Genomic DNA, 23,084 nt, shown 5'->3' with positions numbered 1-23,084 from the left:
CCCGCGAGCGCATGTACGTCTGGCTCGAGCGCAACTGGAACTCGTCTTGACATCTATGGGTTGAGAAACATAAATAAATGTGGATTCTACACACCTTTACATTTATAACACGACAGAAAATTCTTTTCCGGGGAAAGACTTCTTTTTTTCTCCTGTGGTTATGATTCCGCTGAAAGAAGCAGAGACATCATTTGAAGAAAATAATATTGTGTTGAAGTATGATAAGCTCTATTTAGAGGAGTGAAGTATCTCACCTTGACTAAATGACCTGTATTTGGCCCTTGAAAACCACTTGAGGAAATGAAATTTTCCCTTAAAAAAGGGATGCACAGATGCAACACATTTTTCAGTTAAAAGAAATTGATGGTCTGATTCAGAGTGACCATGTGAGTTAGCAGGAAAGTGTCAGTCTCAGGGACAGGAAGACATTGCAGAGACTGAACCAGCAGCATTTTCCATTAAGAATATTATTCATGCTGGTGTAAAATGAAATAAAATAAAATAAAGAAATGTCAGGAAAGGATCTACTAACTAAAAGCATCGCAGTCTATTTTAATATGAATGTTTTTAGAAGACTTTCTACTATAAAAAGGCAGTAAATCAACATGTTAAGGTCAACATTATACTGTCGCTTTTTTTCACAAAAACTCTTATAGCTCAGAGTATAATGGAATTTTTATGTGCCAGATGGGTGGGCTTTGGCACGGAAGACAATCAGTGCCTTGGAAGTTTGAGCAATCACAGACACAAACTATTTGAAAGTTAATTTAATATGCTTTTCTTTGATTGACATCTCACCAAAGACTGCCTGCCCGGATTGTCCCTTTGCAGTAAACCCCACCCATCTGGTGCTCCAAGCAGGGAATGCTAAGATTTACATGCATCTGCTATTTGACACATGCCTGCTCCACTCTTTTTTTTGAAGAGACGGAAATGTCCACTTTATCCTTTCGTTATTCCACGTTTGTAGAAAAATCCTGACCATGACAATGAATGTGTATGTAAAACTGTAGGAGCTCAGCGTTACTGTACTTGTGGCTGCAGAATCGAGTGTCCCAGGCCCCCCCGGCGGTAGGGCAGGCCTGCTGGCAGGAAAGACACAGAGGGACACCTTCATTGTCCACTGCCTGCAGGTAGCCGGACTCTGACGATGGCTGCTGCTGCTCCACCGTCTCCGCTGACTCCTCGTCCTGCCTGCAGAGACACAGATAGAAATCTGTTACATCTACTCAGGAATAAAGAGTTCATTCTTCGGCTGCTCCCTCTTATCTTTACACTTATTTTAAAACCGTAACTTCAGACTTCAGAAGAGATGTCATAGTTTAAAAGACTACAATAAACCGATGTTGGTTACCTTACCAAGTATCTCACAAGACACTTAAATCACTATATGGGAGTTGCAGTTTAAGTTGAAGCACTTCAAGCAGCTCAAGTGTCAGTTGAAGTTGAAGGACTGAAAGTGTGGATAAAGAATAACTTATGGAAGTGCAATAATAAATAGTTGGAGTATTCTTTAGAAAGACACCCTCAGACCAGCAGAAGAAAGAGTCTGGTATCACTCTGTTATTGTACTTATAGCATCAGTAGTGTGGAAATCTACATTATCCAGATTGTATCAAGTGAACAGGTAAACACGGAGGAAGTTCTGAGTTTGCATTGACAGCAAGCAACATCTGCTGAAACTGTAACAGTGAGAATATGAGAAAAACATAAAAAACAAAAAAAGAAATACTTTTTTAACAAGGAATATTCAGTCATAAAAGCTAAAATATTATCATAGCTCTGTCCAGTGTACATACTAACACATCATGCACCAAGTATGTGTGACTCCAAATATGATGAATACATTTATTGTCCAGAAATGACACAATGCAGTATTCAGAACTATTTCCAATGTCAGAAGGTAAAGAAGATGAAGAAAATAAAATGCAGCTAATGTCACTAAATAAATGGATTCCGTCTGTGTAAGCAATCTATTCTTTATATCTTTTTGAATCAGGCCGCATGGCTAGAGCAGATTTTTTCGCCCTTTGTGCACTAAACCTGAAAGAGAAGTTACCTTGACCGATGTGACAGACATCAATCTGCAAACCAACAGCCACATTCAGTGTAGAGCTTGGTTCTTTCAACATCAGCAGAACAGAAAACACAATCCAATATATATTCATCCAATAAAAAATATCTGCTTGCTTTGTGTGCTGCAGATGCACAGTTGATGGACATGGTGTGTGTGTGTGTGTGGGGGGGGGGAATGTTCACATAGTGTGTGTGTATGTACATGGTGGCGATGTATCTGCAGAACATTTCAAGTATGTGTATGTGCATGACTGTCCTTTTGGCAGAGGACAGCGAGTTTTGGGCATTTGCCATGTTGTCCCAGCAGGGTGCTAGAGCCACGTTGGAGGGGACAGATGGACTAAATTCTCTTTCCCCGTGGTTTACAATTCAGACAGACAGAGAGAGGAACAAAGAGCCAGAGAGACAGAGCACTACACAGAGAGATTTAATCATTGAAATGGAGAAGAAAAAACACTCTAAAAAGGGAACCTTGCTGCTTCAAAGTTGAGAAGATACCAAAAATTGGAAGTACCAAGAGACAAATGCTGTGCCAGCAACATCAAGTGGATGAAAGAAAGACAGAAATAGACTTTTTCCTGGTGTGCCCAAACTGAATATGGTGAAAACATGGTACTTTGGAAAATAAATTACCCAGAGATAAACGGTTTGCTCGTAACTGTAAATGCTGAATGAAAGCATTCAAAAAAAATATTAAAAAACTGTATTTGTGTTGCAATAATGTTCTAAACATGATTTAATTATTATATGTAATTTACATTTATCTTCAAAGTAATTTAAATTCATATATGCACAAAGCAAGCGAGCATGTTGGCAGCTCTACACTGCAGCATGAGGTAACCCTCAGAAAATTCATACTTCAAACCCAAGAAATCACGCAACATGCCTTCAGCAAACGGCGCACAGCCTGCTAATGTTTACCATCGAGCTGATCTCTGATGCTTTATACCAAAGGAAACCAAAAGCACAAGAGAGGAAAAAGATCTGACGCTGGTGAGTCCAGCTGTCAGTCCATGGAGTGCTTGCTCACTGTTAATCAAGAGGCTGATTCCATTTTCCAAATCTTAATTTCTCGCTTCCCGTGGACGGCGGGCAATCACACCAGACAGTTTTATTTGAGAAAATTGGGGAAATCCAGCGCATCTCAGTTTTAACATTACTAATACTAAAGCAAACAGCTTTGATCAATGCCACATGAGAGCACCACCACTAGGGCTGGGTATCAGTCCTCGACACTTTTTAGTTGCCAGCGTCTTTAGCACCAAGTATCAATTTCCTGATCACTGTTTCTGCCAGTTTTAGACCATTTTATTTTGGCAGCGTTCTTGTACGGCTGCTTGTGTTTAGACATTTAACATTTGTGATATTTGAGAACTTGGACTTTTATTTGCTTCCTCTTCACTGTCCCTTTCCAATAAAGGCAGTTATTGGGAAGAGACAGAGAAGAGTGAGTCAGGAAACGGAGCGAAGCGAGGGGTATGACATGCAACAAAGATCTATAGTGTGGTAGAAAACTATATATTTGTTACATTATAAAATGATTTTAATGTTAGCATGTTAGTTTTTGCTGAAAGAATGTTTTATATTTTCAGAGAAAATATAAAAAGCTGTTGGTGTACAAAAGCATAAATCCTGGATAGCACATTTCAGACACACTTTTAAGGACTACTATGTATGTAACAACACTTGCTGTGTACATGCGAGAAAGAGTGCACGTTTCCATAGTGATACTCCCTCCTGGGGTGAGCTATCCGTTGCATCTCACCCAGTGGATTGTATTATGGTGTATATTTACTGTACTAACACACTCAGCGGGCCTTTGTGCCTCTCCCACAAGGCAAATACAGATCTCCATGGAGACAGCTGAGGGAAGAAAAATAAAAATACACCAAATCCCAAAGAGGAAGCCACGTGATGCCACAAACCACCTTCATGCACCACGAAACCTCATCTTTAAAAACCACAAACAAGACTGGACATGACCTCTTAAACATCAATACTGTTAGTGATGATTTTGCTTTGTAATAAACCAAACAATACACAAACAGTATACAGCAAATGCACACATCTAGAGCTGATTTTGAAATCTAAGATTGTATACATGTATGGTGTAACTCTGAGCTTGGAAGGTATTATTTAAGACTGGAGGAGCTTGACCTCTCTTGCTCTGAACATCCACCTACACATCTGTCCCTTTTACCTACCTCTCCGATGCAGGTGTTGTCAGTGAAGCGGCCGACCTCCTCTTCGTGAAGACGTTTTCCTTGGTGACCAGTCGGACGCTGCCTCCCTCCTGCTGGGCCTTGCTCAGGGAAGCCTGGGCCACGTCGTCTTTTCCGAGGTACCTGTGAAAATGCGATAGAGGGGGATGTGAAGGAATGAAGGATTTGTTATATAACCAGAGAGCCTGATAAGGAGAGCTGATTCACATGTAGAGTATGGGGGAGTAAGTGCAAGAAGATAGATTCAAAAACTCTCTCTGGACAGCATTAGTACCAGGTAAGATGGGAAATTTGATGTTGCTCAAGCATATCTGTAATCTTAGTCATCTGGTCGAGACTGCGGTAATCCTGGGATTCACCCACATAAATGTAACACACTCCATCACCCACAGAGCTGGCAAACTCTACAAACTGCCTTAGTGCAATGCCAGATGCGCGTTTGGATTTTTCTTGGCACCAGACTGTGCTTAAATGCACAAATCCTTACTTTCATTTATTTCCGATTCTGTTTGCGTGCTTATATTCTGTTTGTCCTCTTACCCTGCTGAATCCTATTACTATTGCTGCTGCGGCAATCTAATTTCCCCACAGGGATCGTCAATCATCTAATCTAATCCATCTACACCGCCACTGGTTTTTATGGCCCTTGTAATACAGATGCTAGGTGTGCGAGTTGAAAATTGCATGAAACACTACATGTCAATCTGGTCAGGATTAAAATGACCCCAGGATGTCAGAGTTGACATAAAATACAGCAGAGGAGGAGTAAGGGGGGGGGGGGGAGAAGAGAGAGAGAATCACGGACTTGTTTGTTCTGGGTGGAAGAAAATTGCTGTGGTCTGGAGAGAAAAGTGACCAATCACCAAATGTCCCGAAGTAACATTAAGGCTTTCAACAGAGGGATGATCCAATACTCTAATGGTCCCCATAGAGCAATTATCCTTTCTCTTTCCTCCTCTACAGGGGGGTCAGAGGTCGGCCTTAGCAACTTCAGTGTCTTGCTCAAAGACACTTTGTCAGAGCGGATTGGTTGACCATCGACTACTTCAACAGCCAGCTACGTGCCAACATAACAAAGGGCCCTTTTACATTTAAGAGAGGGAGGAACGTTGAAGTCACAGTAAATACTGTGATGGCAATTACACACTGACCACTGAGAGTTGCACTCATCCAGTCACAGGTTAAATAAATATACAGGGGTTTTACAGATATTTTTGTAGTTAAAAATGATCATTGGTTTGGTGATGATTTTTGCTTTTTGAGTTACATTCTTAATTTCTGTGTTAGGGGTGTAGCATCACTTCTGGCACACTGATAATGTTCACTCAGGACTCTTTCAGTAAGTTGTTTTTTCCCATTGAGTCAAGGTGATATAGCATCTTTCTTCCCTACCCGCAGAAAAGGTTTGTGTTGTACAAAGAAATGGATTTCGTTTATGGCAATCAGTGATGCAAACCCAACAATCAGCAGCTTGGACGAAATAACACACATATAGGTAGTGAAGTGGTACCAGTGAATTACTATGGCCATTTAGGCCTTATAGTGAGGAGCAAAATGGCAGCACTAAAAAACAAGGGCGAGGTAGGAAAAGATGGATGGAGAGAGAGGAGGCAGCCATTGCGTGGCATGGCTGTTTCACACACAATCAACTCAGGTGATGAAGCTGTTCACTAACTGTCATGTAGATCGATAATTAATGTTGTGTTTTATAAACATTTGTTCTGACAGCTCCGTCAATTCTTGGACTTAGTTTGATGAAACTTTACTGCTGGCAGACAAACAGTAGCACTGCCACCTTTGAAATAAAATCAATAACTGGAACAGCTCCTGGACCTATAAGACATGTAGAAAAATATATCCAACACTATTTAACTAACTGCACAGTAAAGGACAGATAAAGCTCGCCTTTGGCTAGAATTAATTATTTTGCCTTTTTTTAATGTTTAAACTCTTTTACATTTTCCTGGAAGGTTTTTGATGCCATTTATATCAAATTGCACGGAAATAAAATTAGACGTTTTGGCCAGAATGTATATATGTATATACATATATGTAAAGTTCACATGGGTATTCGCCACTATCAAAGTCCTTTTATACACAAAATACATTTAAATATGAATGAGTTATTCAATTCTGTTTAAATGGTTATATGATGCATTTCTATCCTGACTGTGCTCTTTTCTCGATTACTAATGAAATACTAGCCTCCATGAGACACCCTGCTTTTTAAACAGGACAGCGTCGCCACAGTCAAACTAAGCTTTTAGCATTTCTACTCGGCCCTGTGAGCTATGCAGGGACATTTTTATTCATTTCCACCACCTCCATCTGGACAGAATACTTCCTTTGGGAGGGAGATGGAAAGAAGGTAGAAGGAAAAAAATAAAGGAAAGATGGATGACAGGAGGCAGAAAGTGGAGGAGGGAGAGACATCAAAGAGGAGAAGTTTCTGTGGAAGCTGAGGGGAGATGAGGAAGAAGGTAAGTCTCCATCAAACACATGAGCTCCCTTTGCTTCAAACAGTCCCAGCACAGAGGCTGGATGAAACGAGATATCTTACACTAAACTGGAGTCCAACTGCGCTTCTGGGAGAGTGTGGATGTGTGTTTGCATGTTGTTATGCAGCTAGGTGCTTGGACAGTAATTCTGTACTGCCTTGCCGCTCCTTCATTATGCATTACATGTTTTTGACCACTAGTAGCGCTACGGGGAAATGTTTACACAAGCGGATATAAAAATGGGCAAATGTTTTACGAGCAGGAAAACACATTCAACATGTTGTTTAGACCTCAAGGATACACCTAACACGTTTCGGTAAATATACATATATTCACTTCATTGCCAGAGTTAGACAAGAATGCTGGTAAGAAGCTAAAGCTAGCATCAGGCTAACTAAGACTGGAGTCTGGCTTTGTCTAAGGGTAACAAATTCTGCCTATCAGCACCTCTAAAGCTCATTATTTAACATTTTATATCTTTTTTATTTAATCTGTTTAAAAATCGAAATATAAAAAATGACAATTCCTGGGTTTTACAGGGGGTCTCTGCTGGTTGCTTGGTAACTGGTTGGTGGCTGGTGACAGCTTCATATTTACTGTACAAACGTGACAGTGGTGTCAATTTTCTCATCTAACTCTCAGTAAGAAAGCCAATAAGTGCCATTCCAAAAATGTCAGACTATGCCTGTAAGATAGCTCTCTATAGTTTTGACAGCTACAGTAAATGTAAACATGTTGCAACAGCTCTCACGGCACTTAACTGTGTTTTTCTTGGATTTTGTGGACATGGTTTTCTGCTGGTAGCCATTTGATGCACAGCTGTGGGAATGCTGTTGCAGGCCTGTGGTGGCAGCAGGTTGCTGACAGCGTACCTGCAGAGCTGCAGAGCTGCAGACAGCAGCCCAGCTCCTCCCAGGCCAGCCTGTGGTTCAGCTCTGGGGCCAGACCCTGCTCAGCTGTGTGAAATCAAACTAACAAGCTAGCGCTCAGCTCAGGCCCAGCTGAAGCTGCTTTGATTGATTGCTGCTATGTCGGCCTCAGCGAGACATGGCTTGTACAGCAACAGTCTATTCAATGTTGGATGAAAGAAATTCCCAGCTAGCTTATTGGAAATCACATGCACTGCAATGGACCATCCAAAGGAACATGGAGCTAAAAATAATACATATTTAACCATTAACTTGATAGACATTATAGTAACTTCAGGTTACTGCAAGGATTTTTTAACTGCTTATGAAACTAATTTAATACTGAAGCCTCTATATGAGCTACATAAACAAACATCAGTGAGAAGATTGGATATTTCTATGTCCTTAATACCTGCCAGCGAACCGTATTGGAATCTCAACAACAATGAAAACACAGAATTAAAGTCCTTAGTTGGGACTTTCAGTCCTGCTTGCTTTAATGACACCTGTAGCCACTTGAATCCTCCACTTTCTGTCCTCCAGGCGGACTATGCCACTAACAATTAAAACTGCTTTGTAGAGAGGCAATTACAGAATGCAAATAAAAATTTGGGCCACAAATAGTGCATGAAATGTTATGTTATGATGAAACTACTCTACTATTATTTTACACATGAAGTTCAGAGATCTAGTGGAGCCTGTAAAACAGTTAAATGTCATCCGTGGCTGTGGAAGAGCTTTGTCAAGTCTGAGCAAATGACCCCATCTTATCTCAGTTTCGGCTTGAGACTTCAAATTTAAACCAGAAAGCCCGTGTTACAAACTGGAGGTGTGGAGTTGGAAAGATGTGGGAGTTTGTCAGGCAGGAAGTGTCTAATGAAAGACGTTATCAAGTTGCATAATGGTGGAAGTGTAGGATCTAATGGGCTTTTTTTTTCTCGGTGTGACTCATTGCTGGGGCTAAAAGTCAGGATATCCCAGCTCCTGCTGCCTCAATTTTGGTCATTCTTTCTTTTCTCTCAAAAGTGGTACAATATTAAATCACTGGAGTAAACTTTTAAGCTGTCATGACATGATGTCAAGCACTTTACCTATTCTGAATGTTCTGGTTTCTCCATTTTCAGTCTTAAATTAAATGCTATTGTTATTATACGGATGTTAGGAGATACAATTTTATCCACACATTACAATATAGAGTGAATAGTCCTCACCTGTACATTTAATTTGAATTGAACAGTTATTTTGAATACTGTAATGTTCAGTTGTTATGATTGGCTCGATGACGTAAACCACTGAGAATATGTGATAACACTTCTTTACCCGGACAATAGTTAATAAATAAATTAAATCATAAATTACTAACCACTGCGTTTCATAGCAACCAAATTGCTACAAATATGAAGAAAATTAGTACCAATATATTCCTGAAAGAAATTACTGTACATCCTAATTTTATAATAGTGGCGTATTATAGAAGCAATACAGCATTTATAGCCAGTGTTGGCAGTAATTTTGGCTATAAAGCGTACTTATGCAGGATGCAAACCGGATTAAAATCCTCTTAACTCTTCTAAAATCACTGTAAATCTCCATGAGTGGCTTATGACAAAAATACCCACAGTGTTGGAAACCCAGGCAAAGTGCATTAAGTTTGAAGTAGTTGAAAACTGAGCGTCTCAGTGCTGGGAAGGTGAGCCGTGATCGCCCCGCTGAGCCGAAGCCGGAGCTTGATTGGTTCTGATTAGTGAATAAATCAAACAGGTATCAAATCAAGCCGGGCCAATTGCCTCCTACTCACACCTTGATTAGGTTCATGCACCCAAACACGTTCCCCGGTTGAGAAACACTCTCTCTCACTTCCACACACACATACACACGTCTACCCTGTAATTGGCAAACTCTCCCTGCTTCTATCCACGCCAGCTGTAATTAGTGTGCCAGCAACAATGCTTGTTTGTCAAAAAACACACATGTACATATACACAACGCTCATCCCATCCTCTCTTATGCCTCAGCTGACACCCTTTGATACACCCACACACACATACACACACACACACAAATACCATTCAGCCTTCCATGACGCCCGGGGCAGTTAGTATTTACAAATCTGCTCGTTTCTCTGTGAAATCTCCCACATTGCTTCTCGGTTTCTGACATAACGTTGAAAACTAATTTATCACACTGTTTCCAACATTTTAAAATATAAACTAACTGGCACAACTGGGGCGCTAGGTCAAAGTTTTTCTCACTGATCAGCTCAGAGGGGAAAACATATTTGTTCCCCTGTTACAGTTTATAGATTTATTTACAATGATAACAGGGGAAGATTTACTTCTCAAACTTTTCACATTTTGACCAGAAAAAATTTATCTGCTATTTTGTCCTAACATAACCCTGTTTGGCCAGCTAGTTTACATTCAGACAGGCTTTTAAGATGAAGATGGACTGATGTGTTTGTAACTCTGCTGTATCTTGGGTAATATTGGCTGGAGTTGCTAGACTGTAAAATTCCCCAAATCCAATAAAGAGCAGGACAGAGCCGCTACTGCCAAGACTCAACTACGTTCTAAGACTGGCTTCCATACAGTGGATGTGTGGTGAATGGGCCTTTTTTTTTTAATGTAACCCACCAATTTAATGTAGTTAGTTAAATGATGTATTCCTTGGCCTTGGAAGTAATTCTGGGTTACAACTGTAGGTAGCAAGCTAGTTAGCAGGACATGCTAACGATTGCAGCTTACATTACAGCAGTTAAACACACTTGAACCACTCCTTTTGGTCTTGCCACCGCCCTCAAAGCTCTTTCAATAGCGAGTACTGCTCTCACTACGGTACCGTGTACACTACCTTAACAAGCTTTGACAGGCCTGTCCGAATTGGTTACAATTGCTAAGCTATGATTGATCAGCTGCTGACATTAATGGTACATTTAAATCTAAATATAAAGTTTTATCACTGCTAGGTTTTTGAAAGTCAAAGTAGCACGTTTCCTTCAAGAACATATTTCCAGCTAGAATCTGACCTCTTGGTGCTCGAGTGAGGGCGCTGGGCGGCGGCCAGCTGCTGCAAGCCTAAAGTGGGGCTGTGGAAGAGGAGGCTGCTGCGTCGAAGCAGTTTCTGCTTCATGGCTGCCAGGCTGCTCCACTCCTGAACGAATCTCAGTACCTGCAGGGGGGGGAGACACGACACCTCACTTCATATTCAATTTCAAGACGAAAACGAAACTGCTTCAGCCTTCATCTTCAACATAAATTGATAGTTTGGATATTGGAGCCTTTTTAAGAGCAAAACATTTTTTTTGTTTTTCAATTTTGAAAATACACTTGAGCTGAAAACAAACAATCCAAAACTACAGAGCGCGCGCACACACACACACACACACACACACACACACACACACACACACTAATACATACGAGGAGACAGCTCAAGATAGCTGAATAAAACCCATCAAACCAAGAGAGAGCTGTCTATGCTTTCAGCCAAGTCAAGGATTCAAAGACATTTTTCTGGCAAAATAACAAATAGCACACCAAGCACCAAGGCCTAATGGGCAATTTACCTACGTATATTACACTGGAGGAGGGTTTTTTTTCTATGAATGATACCTATGCTCACAAAAAGATTGTTTATATGAAGATAAGACTCAATATACATTATACAGAGAGCTTTCACACCAGCCTTGCTTTGTTGATGTTCTAACAGTTGAGTTGTACATATTTTGACATAAGCATTACTTATTGTTCATTAAAACGTTAAACAGCAACAGATCAATATCTGGTAAAAAAAGAAACATGTAACAGGATGAAAGGACTGACTCAGGCTTGACCTGAAATTGCAAATGGAGGTTTGAGGTGTGCGATTAAGGTTAAAATCATTATAACAATATTAATAAACACATTTCCTGATGTCAATAAATGACACGACATAGTCAATGTGTGCAAGATCACATCAACTGATCAAACTGCAAACATGAGATTTTTAACATGTTCGCGACTCTGTAAAGTGTAACCTTTGAGAAGAGACCACGACCTTGACTGTAACTAGAGTGAAGAACAATGAGAAACATGCTACACTGTTTGATTCTGGCCTTTCTGACCGCTCTCCTCTTGTTTCATTCTTTACTCTGATAAAACATCTTTCTTCATGTGTGCAGTTTGAATTCCCCTTTCTAGAAAGTAATTTCAAGTTTTTGCAATTTCAAAAAAACATGATTATTTTTTTTATGCCAGGTCGCTCATCTGAACTTCTCTTTCTTGGATCATTTGACTGAGAACTTGATTGGACAGTCTGATTGATTCCATTCAGGGCTGATTGAACATCTGGGCTGTGGAGGATAATCAAAAAAAAAAACAATTTTTGAAATTTGGTGTCTGAATTTCATAAATGCAATTGCAACCTGCTTTTTTTAACTTTTGTTTTGAATTCTTAGACCAGAAAGTGTCTAATATAACTGAATTTGATCTATATGTCAATAAATAACACAACATAGTCAATGTGATTATAGATTGATCTGAACTTGAATTTGACCCCCCTGCTGGAAATGCTATGAGTTACAAGGTTTACATTTCACAATGATGTAGTCATTCACCAATAGGTTTCAAATGAAATGGCCTTTCTTTGTTTCCATAATTATCGAAGAAAGAAACAAAAAAGCCAAAATAAAATAAAAACAGTAACCACTGAAGATGTCATTCCTTATTAAGGAGTTACCTTAGCTACATTATCACACACCAGTTGTTGTTTGAGATTAAAGTAACTAGTTAAAGGCTGATATTGCTATTTAAGTACGTGGAAGTCGGCTGAGGTTTGTATTTAGCCCTGGAGGAGATCGGGGGTCAAAGTGCTTAAGTCAGGATGGATGTAATGTCATGAATGATCAAGGAAACTTTGCTCTACACACACTGGGTTGTCTGGAAACAAGGGCACAGATGAAGACTACAGACAAGCTTTAGAAATATCCTGAGATGGTAACTGTTTCATGAGGTCATCAAAGGTTAGCCGAAAGTCAAGGAGTTGAATCAGATGTCAAAAGGCATGACTGAGGGGGAGAGTGGGATGGTGTTTCCAGCTTTCAGCTCCTTCAAAGGTCAGATGGGTTAATAGGTGAGTATCAGACATTGTGTGGGTGGAAACTGGGTGCGCTTTGATTTATGACTGTAAAGCTGGACAAAGTTACATGTTAATTGTTCTTTTTGTCTTTTTGCCCCCCCCAAAAGACTCAAACCAACAACAACGTATCCAACCAACAAGTATTGTGTGTATCCAAAGCCTTAAATATAGCTTCCTTCTTCCACTGTGCCATAGAGCTCCATTGACACATCTATGAGCCACACTGTTGTACTGGATAATATAAGTTCATTACCATGAACGCACACACTGTCCCGCCCTAAATACTCTCTAGATCGCTAAATGTGTATCAATCCACAGAAAATAGTCCCCAACGAATACCATTCACTCGTGTTTGAGTAAACATTTGCTAAAATCCACTTTCTTACTTCTAAACGTATTTAGCTTTTAAAAAGAAAGAAAGAAACCATATATCTGTGAGCTGTGAGCCGTCTTCAGTAGGAAGCAATGGGCTTGGGGCTGTTTGCCACAGACAGGGTAGAGAAGATGGAAAGATGGATGTGGTAATGGATTGATTTTCATGGGATTTGCTGAAGGTAACATAAAGAATAATATCATCCTTATCCTGTAAGATGTAAGAAGTATAGAATTAAGAGGATAACAATGTACACTCTGCAATTTTACAATTAACAATCATCTGCGTGGAAATGTATTAATTAATTAATTAATGTTTAATTCCATTGAAAGGTCCTGTTTTTATGAAATATAGATTGTATCATTTACAACAGTTTCCCATAAAATCTTTGAAAAAGGTTTGTCTGGCCTTTGGTTGTAGGTGAGTTTACACTCCACTGCCTCCACGTCCGAGCCGTGTTGCTGCCCACATTAAACTGCTTGCTTAGTATTGATTTTGATGGACAATTGGAGCGTAACAGGGCATAAATGATGGGTCAGAGGATGGATGCAACTCACGCCTTCGTTTTACAAACCAACATAAACAACGTGCCAGGTGGGGCGTCTGTCAGCGGCTCTGTTACTGCCACGGCAGATTGCAGGATTTAATATTAGCTGGTTGGCGTGCGGGGTCGTTTGAGGCGATGATCCGTCTCCTTTAACGACCCTCATAAAACGACTCTTTCTCTTCTGCTGGTCTCCTTGGCTGCCCAAACCCCCTAAACCGCCCCCTCTCTTATTTCCTCTCTCTATCATCCATCCAACCCCTCCCTGCCTCCTTGCCTCCCTCCCTCCCTGCCTCCCTCTCCAGGCCCTGCAGTGGTGGAAGTGGGCGACGTCCACACTCCCCCTATCTGTCAGGCTCCTAATGCCGTGCTGCTGCTCTTCCTCCTCATGATCAGTGGTGTCATTAGTTTCACATGGCGGTGACACACACACACACACACACACACACACACACACACAAAAAAAAACACATACACACACACGTCTGATATCTGCTTAATAACCCCCGTGCAGCCTTGCGCCTCATCTTCAATGGGTCAGTGGAATTAGGAAGATAACCCTACTGACTGTCATATCAACCTAAATGATCTTCGTCTAAAATTAAGCTCATCCTTAAAGCAGCCTATGGGCTTATGAACTGAAAAACTTTAAACGGCGCTCTTGAGCTTGTGTATGTGTCAAGTTACATGGTTAGATTTTTCTCATCTTTCTAATCAATCAGAAGAAGGAGAAGATATTGGCACATTTTACGACCTGAAAATCAGCTCCAGTGGAATTACCCTTTTTATTTTTATTTTTTACAGTAATGACACATTAAGTAGGAAGATCTCCCTCGTGTAAACACTAACATCCACACGCACATCCACACGCATTCATGAACAAGACACACACACACACACACACACACACACACACACACACACACACACACACACACACACACACACACACACACACACACACACACACACACACACACACACACACACACACACACACACACACACAGCCTGGCGGGAAGGGCAGACCTGTATTCGATTTTCCCGGCGTCGGCTGAAGGCCTCGGGCAGCTCGTCCCAGTTTGTTAGTTTGATGTCCAGAGGGACAAAGCTCAAGTTCAACGGAGTGCCGTCCTAACAGATGAGGAGACGGAGAGAAGAAGACAAAGCAAACACATTTGTTACTACTGTTGTTTTAACCCCCTGTTTAGCAGCATATAAACAATTAATGGTTTCTAACACATTTTGATGTAGTTATAAGCAGACATAAGGACTTTTTAAAGTTTTCAACAAAGTATGTTGTCAAAAAGTCCTCCAGTTAAGCACCTGTAAAAAGTGTATAAACAGATAATGATGGACAATATAATGTAGTTTTAACCACAGATGTATATGAATCATTCTTATGTTTAAATAAATATAATTATTATAAACATTACAGTGTCACAATTGCTCTAGATAATGCACAGAGGATGTTGTCAACAGTTTCTATAGGGATCATTTCTACATATCACAAAACCTGGAAAAATATAATTATTTGTATTTCTTTTCTTTCTTTTTCTCCTTTTATAAGCTTTAAGCCATCCTTAAACCAAATTGTTTCATATGGCTGTGTGTGGATATTAATTTTGCATTAATGATTTGATGTCTTGGAAGGTATTTCATGTAGAATTAAGGTAAGAAAAAGTGCACACGTTCCTGCACACATAATTACCATACCGTCAATATTATTTTCTAATTTGTACTGGGGTTTACATGAATTATAGCAGATCACATTGGGACTATAAAAAGCACCAAGTAATTAAAGTATTTAATCTTAGTAGAGCTGAAACGATTAGTCGATTGACAGAAATGTGCAAAGTTCTGAATTAATTGCAATTTTTTTAAGCATAAATGCCAAAAAACAAATAGTGTGACTTTATTGTTCCTTCACCTTCACTCTGATTCACAAAGCAGAGATATATATATAGCCATAAAACACACTCAGTTGTTCTTTGATGCATTAAATGGAGCTCCAGAGCCTAGTGGCACCACTACTCTACACTACAGCGCAGTCCCTTCATGGTTCTTTAGAGGTTCCTGACTGGCTCCTCGTGTTTTCCTGCCCAAACAGTTGGTGAGACGTGGGATTTGCAACTGAGTCACTGTTGTAACCAAAGCAAACAAATACAACCACGCACGTTTAGTTGCTCAGTGTGCTTCCAAGTGAATGATGATGCAGCAGAGTTATTGCTTCACTTGCCTGACAAGAATAAATGTCATGGTAATATTGTAGTTATATAACTTAGATACAAACAACCCTCGCTGATGCTATCAAATAAAATGTTACCTTTATGTGCCAGAGGAGGTGGGTGTCTTTGAATGCCTTTTAATGCTAATATTACTTTCTCAGACAGAAGAAGTTTATGCCGTGTTATTGTGAACTAGCAGGAAAAAGTCAAATGGAGCTCTATATCCTATTTTCTGTTTGCACACTTGGGTTATGACTGACTTAAAGTCTTTGATGTCTGGTTAAATTTGTCACAAGGCAGGTTGAGAATATTGGGATGTTTCGGGTGACTTCAGGCATCAACATGCTTGAAGTGTCGGTGCCATTGCTGCCCAGTAGAATCGTTTCATAACACAGATACCATAAGAAATCACAAAGGCCATTCCCTCATTTCCTGACTTCACCTTAAAGATTTACACACCTTCGACAATTGAGTTTGACATTGTTATTGTTATATAATCAGTACATACTGTCCTTCATATATTGCCCGGTATATAATTACTTACTTACTTTCAAGCACATTTATCACAATTATGGATAGTTTGCCGTGAAATTTGGTAGTCGCTCATGTTATTATAAACTGTAAAGACGTGATTTGGCCTCTGGGGGCCAAAGTCCAATGATTCCGGGCTTCCAGTATAGCCAGTGGATAATGTGAAATGGCAATCTTGAATGTTACACAGTCTCACAGACAACTGAGAAAGAAAACATTGTACAGGATTTATATTACAATAGTGTAACGGTTGTCATTCTTAAAATCAACTGGAATAAATCTGTTTATAGTACATGAAAGCTGAATCTGTGGGAAGCTATTTGGACCTGAATGGAACATGTGTGACAACGTTACTCTATAATTAGGAGCAAAAGAACCAGTTTTACAGCGTTTACATGCAATTAGTTTCATTGTTTACTGTAGCTCAATTTGTACTGAACTACAGGTATTTTCAGCCAAGCAATCATTTTAATGACCAACTTGCAGAACTTGAATCCAATTACATTCAAGTTCTGTAATCTGGCCACACTTTATTCTTTATTGGTTGTCATGGTAATTCGTGTGGTAACCAAGGAGCTCGTTAGTGATCTCTCTTGTTTCCTCCCCTTTATTCTGATGTATGTACACCACTTTGAAGCTAATGCTTCTCTTGTGACAGTACGCATGCATTACTAACAAAAATAATGAGGTTTATGAAGAGTATAAAAAAACCCTGCATATACCCACAAGAATGTACCTCGCTGTGATTATGGGTAATCATACTGCTGCAGTCAGGAGGTAACTGCATAATCATTGTAAAAAATAACCACAATAAAGAACATTTTCCCAGTTATTACTGCTTCATTAGCACTAACTACTGCCAATTTGGAAGCTGAGAAGCCACTTAACCTCAGTGTTAGCTTTACTCAAACCACAGTGATTGTGCCAAACATCAGGAACATTTTACGAGAGGAAGGCTGACCAGTGAATTTAGGTAAAAGCTACAATCGGGATTTCAGCTTTCACAGCCATTTCAGCCAGGGGAATGGTGGCTGGAGAGGACAGGCAGGAGACAGGAGAAAGGATAAAGTTAGAAGTTAAAGGTTAATACCTGCCGGCAGCCGACACATGGATTTGGAGATACAAATCAACATTAGGAAGTTTTTCCTGTGCTGCACCCTGAGTGCACAGAGGCCCACGTGTTTATTTGGATTATGGTAAAATAAATATCATGGAGAGTCAGGGGAACGGTGAGCGGGTTGAGCTGTAACAGCAGGAATCAGGAATAGAGCCTTGCTAGATGTGATTGAAAAGAGGTGTACTATTCCCCAATAACAAGCTGATAACAATACTTAAAAAAATATGGAACAAAATCAAAGTCTACAAATTCTCAAAGGGAAGAGGTTAATTTAATTTCTATGAATGTGTAATTTTGTTTATTTCATACTTATACTAGACTAGGTTTCTGGTCTCTATATAGCATATATAGACGTGTATACAGTCACACACAGCAGGGGATACACTGCCACAATGTCATGATAGTCTGCAGAGGGACATTGTTTTTTAGTTAGCTGGGAACCAGTAAAATTACTTTTTAGAAGAGACTTTGTGACACCCTTTGTCACATTTCTGTTTCTTTTTTTTGCTGCATGCCTCACATTTATAGACGTATGAGTCACCTGCAAGCCCAAGCTAGCTACCACGAAGTGAAGTGAGAAATGCAGCAGCTACTAGCATAAATAAAGCTACACAAAGTTAGCTGTCGCAGGTAGTGAGACAGTGAGTCTGTCCCATCGCCCTCCACACAAGTAACATTAGCACAAAAAAAGTAACGTTAGTGTCTATGAACTTCCTGCTGTCTGCCTGCTGTACAACTTAAGAACACACAAGCCCCATTATTCTCAATATAAGTCATGTTAGCAGTAACTTCCCCCTGGTTTACACCAAACTATGCACTAGATATATGTCAGATATTCTTGCAATGCATTATAAGCACAACTTTACTGTCCATAAAGAATTTTATACTATATATATATATATATATATATATATATATATATATATATTATAGTATTATTTAACAGCCACACTGAATCATGAAGAGGCTTTGCACACCCATTTGTGTGTTTTCTCTCTGAAAATGCATTTTCCATCCATAGCCATCACTGTGCTCCTCTATCAGCTGTCACCGAGTCCCACAACGAAACTCTAAATGCACGTCAGATTGATCACTTGCTCATTGATCACGGAGCCTGAGAAATGTTCACTCAACAGCCAAAAACAGTTTGAGCTGTCTTACTTTATCAAAGGTGTTTCCTCCTCACCAATTTCTGTGCAAAACTATCCAACGCCTTCTTAAGAGCCGAAGCTCTGACAGTTTGCATTGCTAGATGCTAAAAGCTAATCCTGCTATTACTTTGAGCTAACAGGGAAGTTTCCTTCTTAGGATATTCAACATTTCCCACACATTACTTTTGCTTGATCTCTACAGATATTATATAGATAATGTATATCATCTATAGATATTGCCCTGACGATTATGTTTACTTTTTTTATAGTGTCATATTTATTGATTTGTTTTAGGGGTTTTTCACATTTTACAACATAATGAACAATATATGGAGCCACAGCAAAGGATTTTAAAGTAAGTTTAACACAACATAATGTATGTCTGAATCATCCTGACCTGGTAAACCCCACCCATCTGCTACTCCTGGTGTTGACATGAAACAAACCACCCACCCACCTGAGAGCAGGAACAGTGAATCCTTGAATAAAACAACTGTTTGATGTGTAGAAAATGGACATAAAATTCTTAATACTCTCAATATTTCTCATTCAAACCCCGGTGACAAATCTTCCTCTGATTGTGCTCTGAGCGGCCCCCTGTGTGAATTCTACGCCCGGTCCAGGATTATCCCGGTGTGACAGCTTTCCAGCCAAATTCCTACAGTTTATCATTTAAACGACAGCGGGGGACATTTATCTCCACGGCTTATCGTCTCAGCCACGCGTACATGACACTTGTCTATTGCCGTCAGGGTAATATTCCATTGGTGATTCAGTTCAGCGCTCTGGTCTTCTCTATGTAAAACCCTCTTGTCTCTTATCTACGTTAGTGGGGAAAGAATCTGATCCCTCATGAATGAAACAAAAGGGCGTTAAGTATCACAATCCGATCAATACAGAGGTCTGTTGGCAAGTGGCCCTCAAGAGGAGTGCCAAGAATGCACAGGAGTGTAATCAGAGTCAGACCAGGGTCAAACTATAGTTTGTCTTCGTCTGCTAGGGAGCAGGAAGCACCACAAAGTTCAATGCCAAAAGCAGCTGAAAGAACATTTTATTTGATTATCTGAACGAAACCCCTGAAGTGTTCACGTGAAAGCCCTCTGCAAGCGGCTGACTGCAGTTTGTTTAAAACATAACGTGATTGGTTGTTTATTGCTTTTTCTTTGGTCAGCTCTTTTGAAGAGAACCGACTGGAGCTTGTTAGAGGATATCTACAAATTTATGACTGATCTAACACTCTGCAGAGCTCTGTCACTGAAACCATTGTTGTTGTTGTTCATCACTATTTGAACAGAGCAGCAATGTGTTCCAATTGTTTAATATTTTGAGCAATCTTAGCAACCATTTGTTTTACACTGTTAGATCCAGGTATGTAAGAACACAGAAAACAGTAATATTAAAGGTGTACTGCTGATTTAGTACTACACTATATAACCTTGCTTTGGTCCCTTAAAAGGTCCAGTGTGTGAGTATCTATTGTCAGAAATAAAATATAATATTCATAGGTATGTTTTCATTAGTGTATAATCACCTAAAAATAAGAATTGTTGTGTTCTTGTTACCTTAGAATAAGTTTATCTACAGAGGGAGCGAATCCTCCACGTTGAACCGCCATGTTGCTAGAGTAGCCCAGAATATCTAAACCAAACACTGGCTCTAAACAGGCCCTTTCATGTTTGTGAGTTGCGTGGCCACCATAGTTTCTCCTACACGCTTGGTTGAGTCTGTAACTTCACAGATGCCACTGAATCCGACACACTGGTCATTTAACTGCTGGTCACTGTCACCGGCAGTTCAAAGTTACCTGCAGCGTTATCTTCAGTTAACTTACTTTGTGGTATAGCATAGCAGGTTTGATGTTTCTATCATTAAAAAATACAAGAGCGGGCGCCCGGTTAGCTCAGTCGGTAGAGCTGGCGACCCATATACTGCAGCAGCCCGGATTCGAATCCGACCTGCGGCCCCTTGCTGCGTGTCATCCCCTCTCTCTCTACCCACCTTTCCTGTCTATCCTCGGCTGTCTCTGTCAAATAAAGGCACACAGGCCAAAAAAATAATAACTTTAAAAAATACAAGAGCACCGATGCTTACCTTATCAGTGTGTTAATGCAAGCTATTAAGTTATTAACGTTGTTTGCCTTCTTAATAACGCCTCTCAAATTCTGTTTGATTATTGCTGTAAAATATCGGTTTATTTTCATGGTCTGAGTGGTACTTCCCATGAAAAGTAAACTAATCTTGATCTTGATTTGTAAAATTGGTGGATTGCCTCTTGAAATTTATATAAATAAATAAAAGAAAATCGTTTGTGCACCAAGCATATTAAATAAAATCCTTAGATGTCTGTCTTCCTGGGTGCTGATAAATACAGGAGGATTGCAGATGAAAGAGGAAAAGTTGGAAGAAGGGCTTGAAGATGGGCGGATCCTTGTTAAATCGTATTGGTAATCCTTTGGTAATTCCTAAACCTTTAATTTGTATTGAACCAGAGAATATGAATGGATTTGAAGAGCTTTTCTTTCCCCTTTTACCACACAGCCTCGATCAATCTCAAAGGAAAGAAGAAAAAAACAGAGAGATGACTCAAACAGGCTCTTGTTCCTCTGGTAATAGACAGGAGGAAATCAGGGTAAGTATCAAGCATCAAGGTTATTCAGTAATAGTATTTCTTTATACTTTGCTAAATTACACATTATAGCATATTTTTCATGTTCATCAGAGATGGTTTGCGTTGCCATGCAACTTGAAAATGGAATAATTTGGAGTTCTTTCAATCAACATTACTTTCTTGAACTGTGACTTTCTTAATGTTTTCTGTTACTGTTTTCTCACATAATGTCCTCTATGCTAATTGGCAAAATGTGAAAGAACTGCATGTCTCTTATTTTTTTTTATAACTGTATTGTTGTTTGCGGCTCTATCTTGATAAAGAGATCTCGATCTCATTGAGACTTCCCGCTCAAGAAAAGAAATTAATTATGTTTCGTTCACTGTTCAGTTGAATACAACAGGAACAAGCTGGCAAGGAACAAAACATCGAGTGGGTATCAAACCTCTACATGCCCTTTGGGTTTGACTTATTCTTAATGCCTTGGGATCTGAAATAACAATGATTACATCAGACACTTCTGACTTTAATTTAGAAAGTAAGAAGTCCTCCTGTTTGCTGACAGTTAAAGCTGCAAGAGACAGGTTTGCACTTTAGCATCAAACAGCTGCAGAAATAAAATGTAATAAGATTAAAAACGTATGATGATATCAGCCATTGTGCATGTTTTATATGAAAAACAGGAAAAAAAGTATTCTCAATGTGGTATTTTCTTTTGTTTTCCCCCCCCAACTTCAAATACCGCAGACATGCTAGTTTTTCCCCCCACACAATAATGCAGTTTACTGAAGGAAAAGTGAAGGTTTTGATACTGTACAATGGAAAAACTCCCTGCTGATGTTAGTTATTGATGGCGCAGACGTTTATAAATATGTGCACGCAGGGTAATTCTTTGGCAATGTATGGCGGCAGTCACAGATAGACTGTATATAAAGGCAATGTATATCTTATGGGATAATGCTATTATTGTAGTTTTTAATTAATACAATATTTTACAGAATCTAGGAAGTTTTGCCTTAAAAAAGTCTTGATGTAACACAGCCACCATGCTGCTATTGACTGCAGCACACAGTTAACACTCCGCAGTCACACACTTTGAGGTACAGGCATTACAACACTCCCTCTTACCGAACCATCTATTCAGAAAAAATCATTAGTAACATATCTCCGGTGCCCTTATGAGCCGAGTCTAACCATTATCCAATATGCACAATCACATGCTCCACACAGGCTGCGGTACCTTGGAGTAAAGATATATTCGGTCTGTGTACTGGCTGGCGCAGAACTGCAAGCCCGGGTAGACGGGATGGGAGGTGCTGGCGTCATCTCCATCATTGCCCTCATCATGGTCATTAGCATCAGCAGCAGAAGACAGACGCACCGCTGCTCTCTGGTCTGCAGGGAGAGAGGAAGAGGCTGAGTAATATCTCACTGAGTATATATTATTGACTCATTATTGGCTTTCACAGCTTTATTGGTACCTCTGTTTGCTCTTCTGCAGATGCAATGACTAGCAGAGACATTAAACTCCAGCAGCTTTAGAGATTTATTATACACAGCACAATATTGAGAAGATATGACATTTGTAGCAGATCATTTAAATGTGTATGCATAGACAGCACATGTTTGAAAAAAAAAAAACCCAACAACCTTATATTTAAGTTTATTGCTTTCAAACACTTGATTTTAGAATCTGAAATGAAAGTGTTTAAG

General features: G+C 39.8%; 1 protein-coding gene across 3 annotated transcripts in view; it reads right to left on the bottom strand.

Moving 5' to 3' along the window:
- zranb3 (zinc finger, RAN-binding domain containing 3) overlaps positions 1-23,084 on the bottom strand; it is a 77,384-nt gene that overhangs the window by 4,842 nt on the left and 49,458 nt on the right. For all 3 annotated transcript variants that reach the window (XM_051428381.1, XM_051428382.1, XM_051428383.1), the window contains exons 15-20: positions 22,612-22,766; positions 14,766-14,870; positions 10,730-10,872; positions 4,281-4,421; positions 1,033-1,194; positions 1-53 (exon numbers count right to left, since the gene is read on the bottom strand). The exon at positions 1-53 is cut by the window's left edge and continues 140 nt beyond it. In XM_051428381.1, coding sequence (XP_051284341.1) covers positions 1-53; positions 1,033-1,194; positions 4,281-4,421; positions 10,730-10,872; positions 14,766-14,870; positions 22,612-22,766 — 759 coding nt within the window. The remainder of the gene's footprint in view (positions 54-1,032; positions 1,195-4,280; positions 4,422-10,729; positions 10,873-14,765; positions 14,871-22,611; positions 22,767-23,084) is intronic.

This window comes from Dicentrarchus labrax, unplaced genomic scaffold (genome assembly GCF_905237075.1).
Source record: "Dicentrarchus labrax unplaced genomic scaffold, dlabrax2021, whole genome shotgun sequence".
In the NCBI taxonomy this organism is placed as follows: domain Eukaryota; kingdom Metazoa; phylum Chordata; class Actinopteri; family Moronidae; genus Dicentrarchus; species Dicentrarchus labrax.
This window is presented reverse-complemented; position numbering and strand designations above follow the sequence as displayed.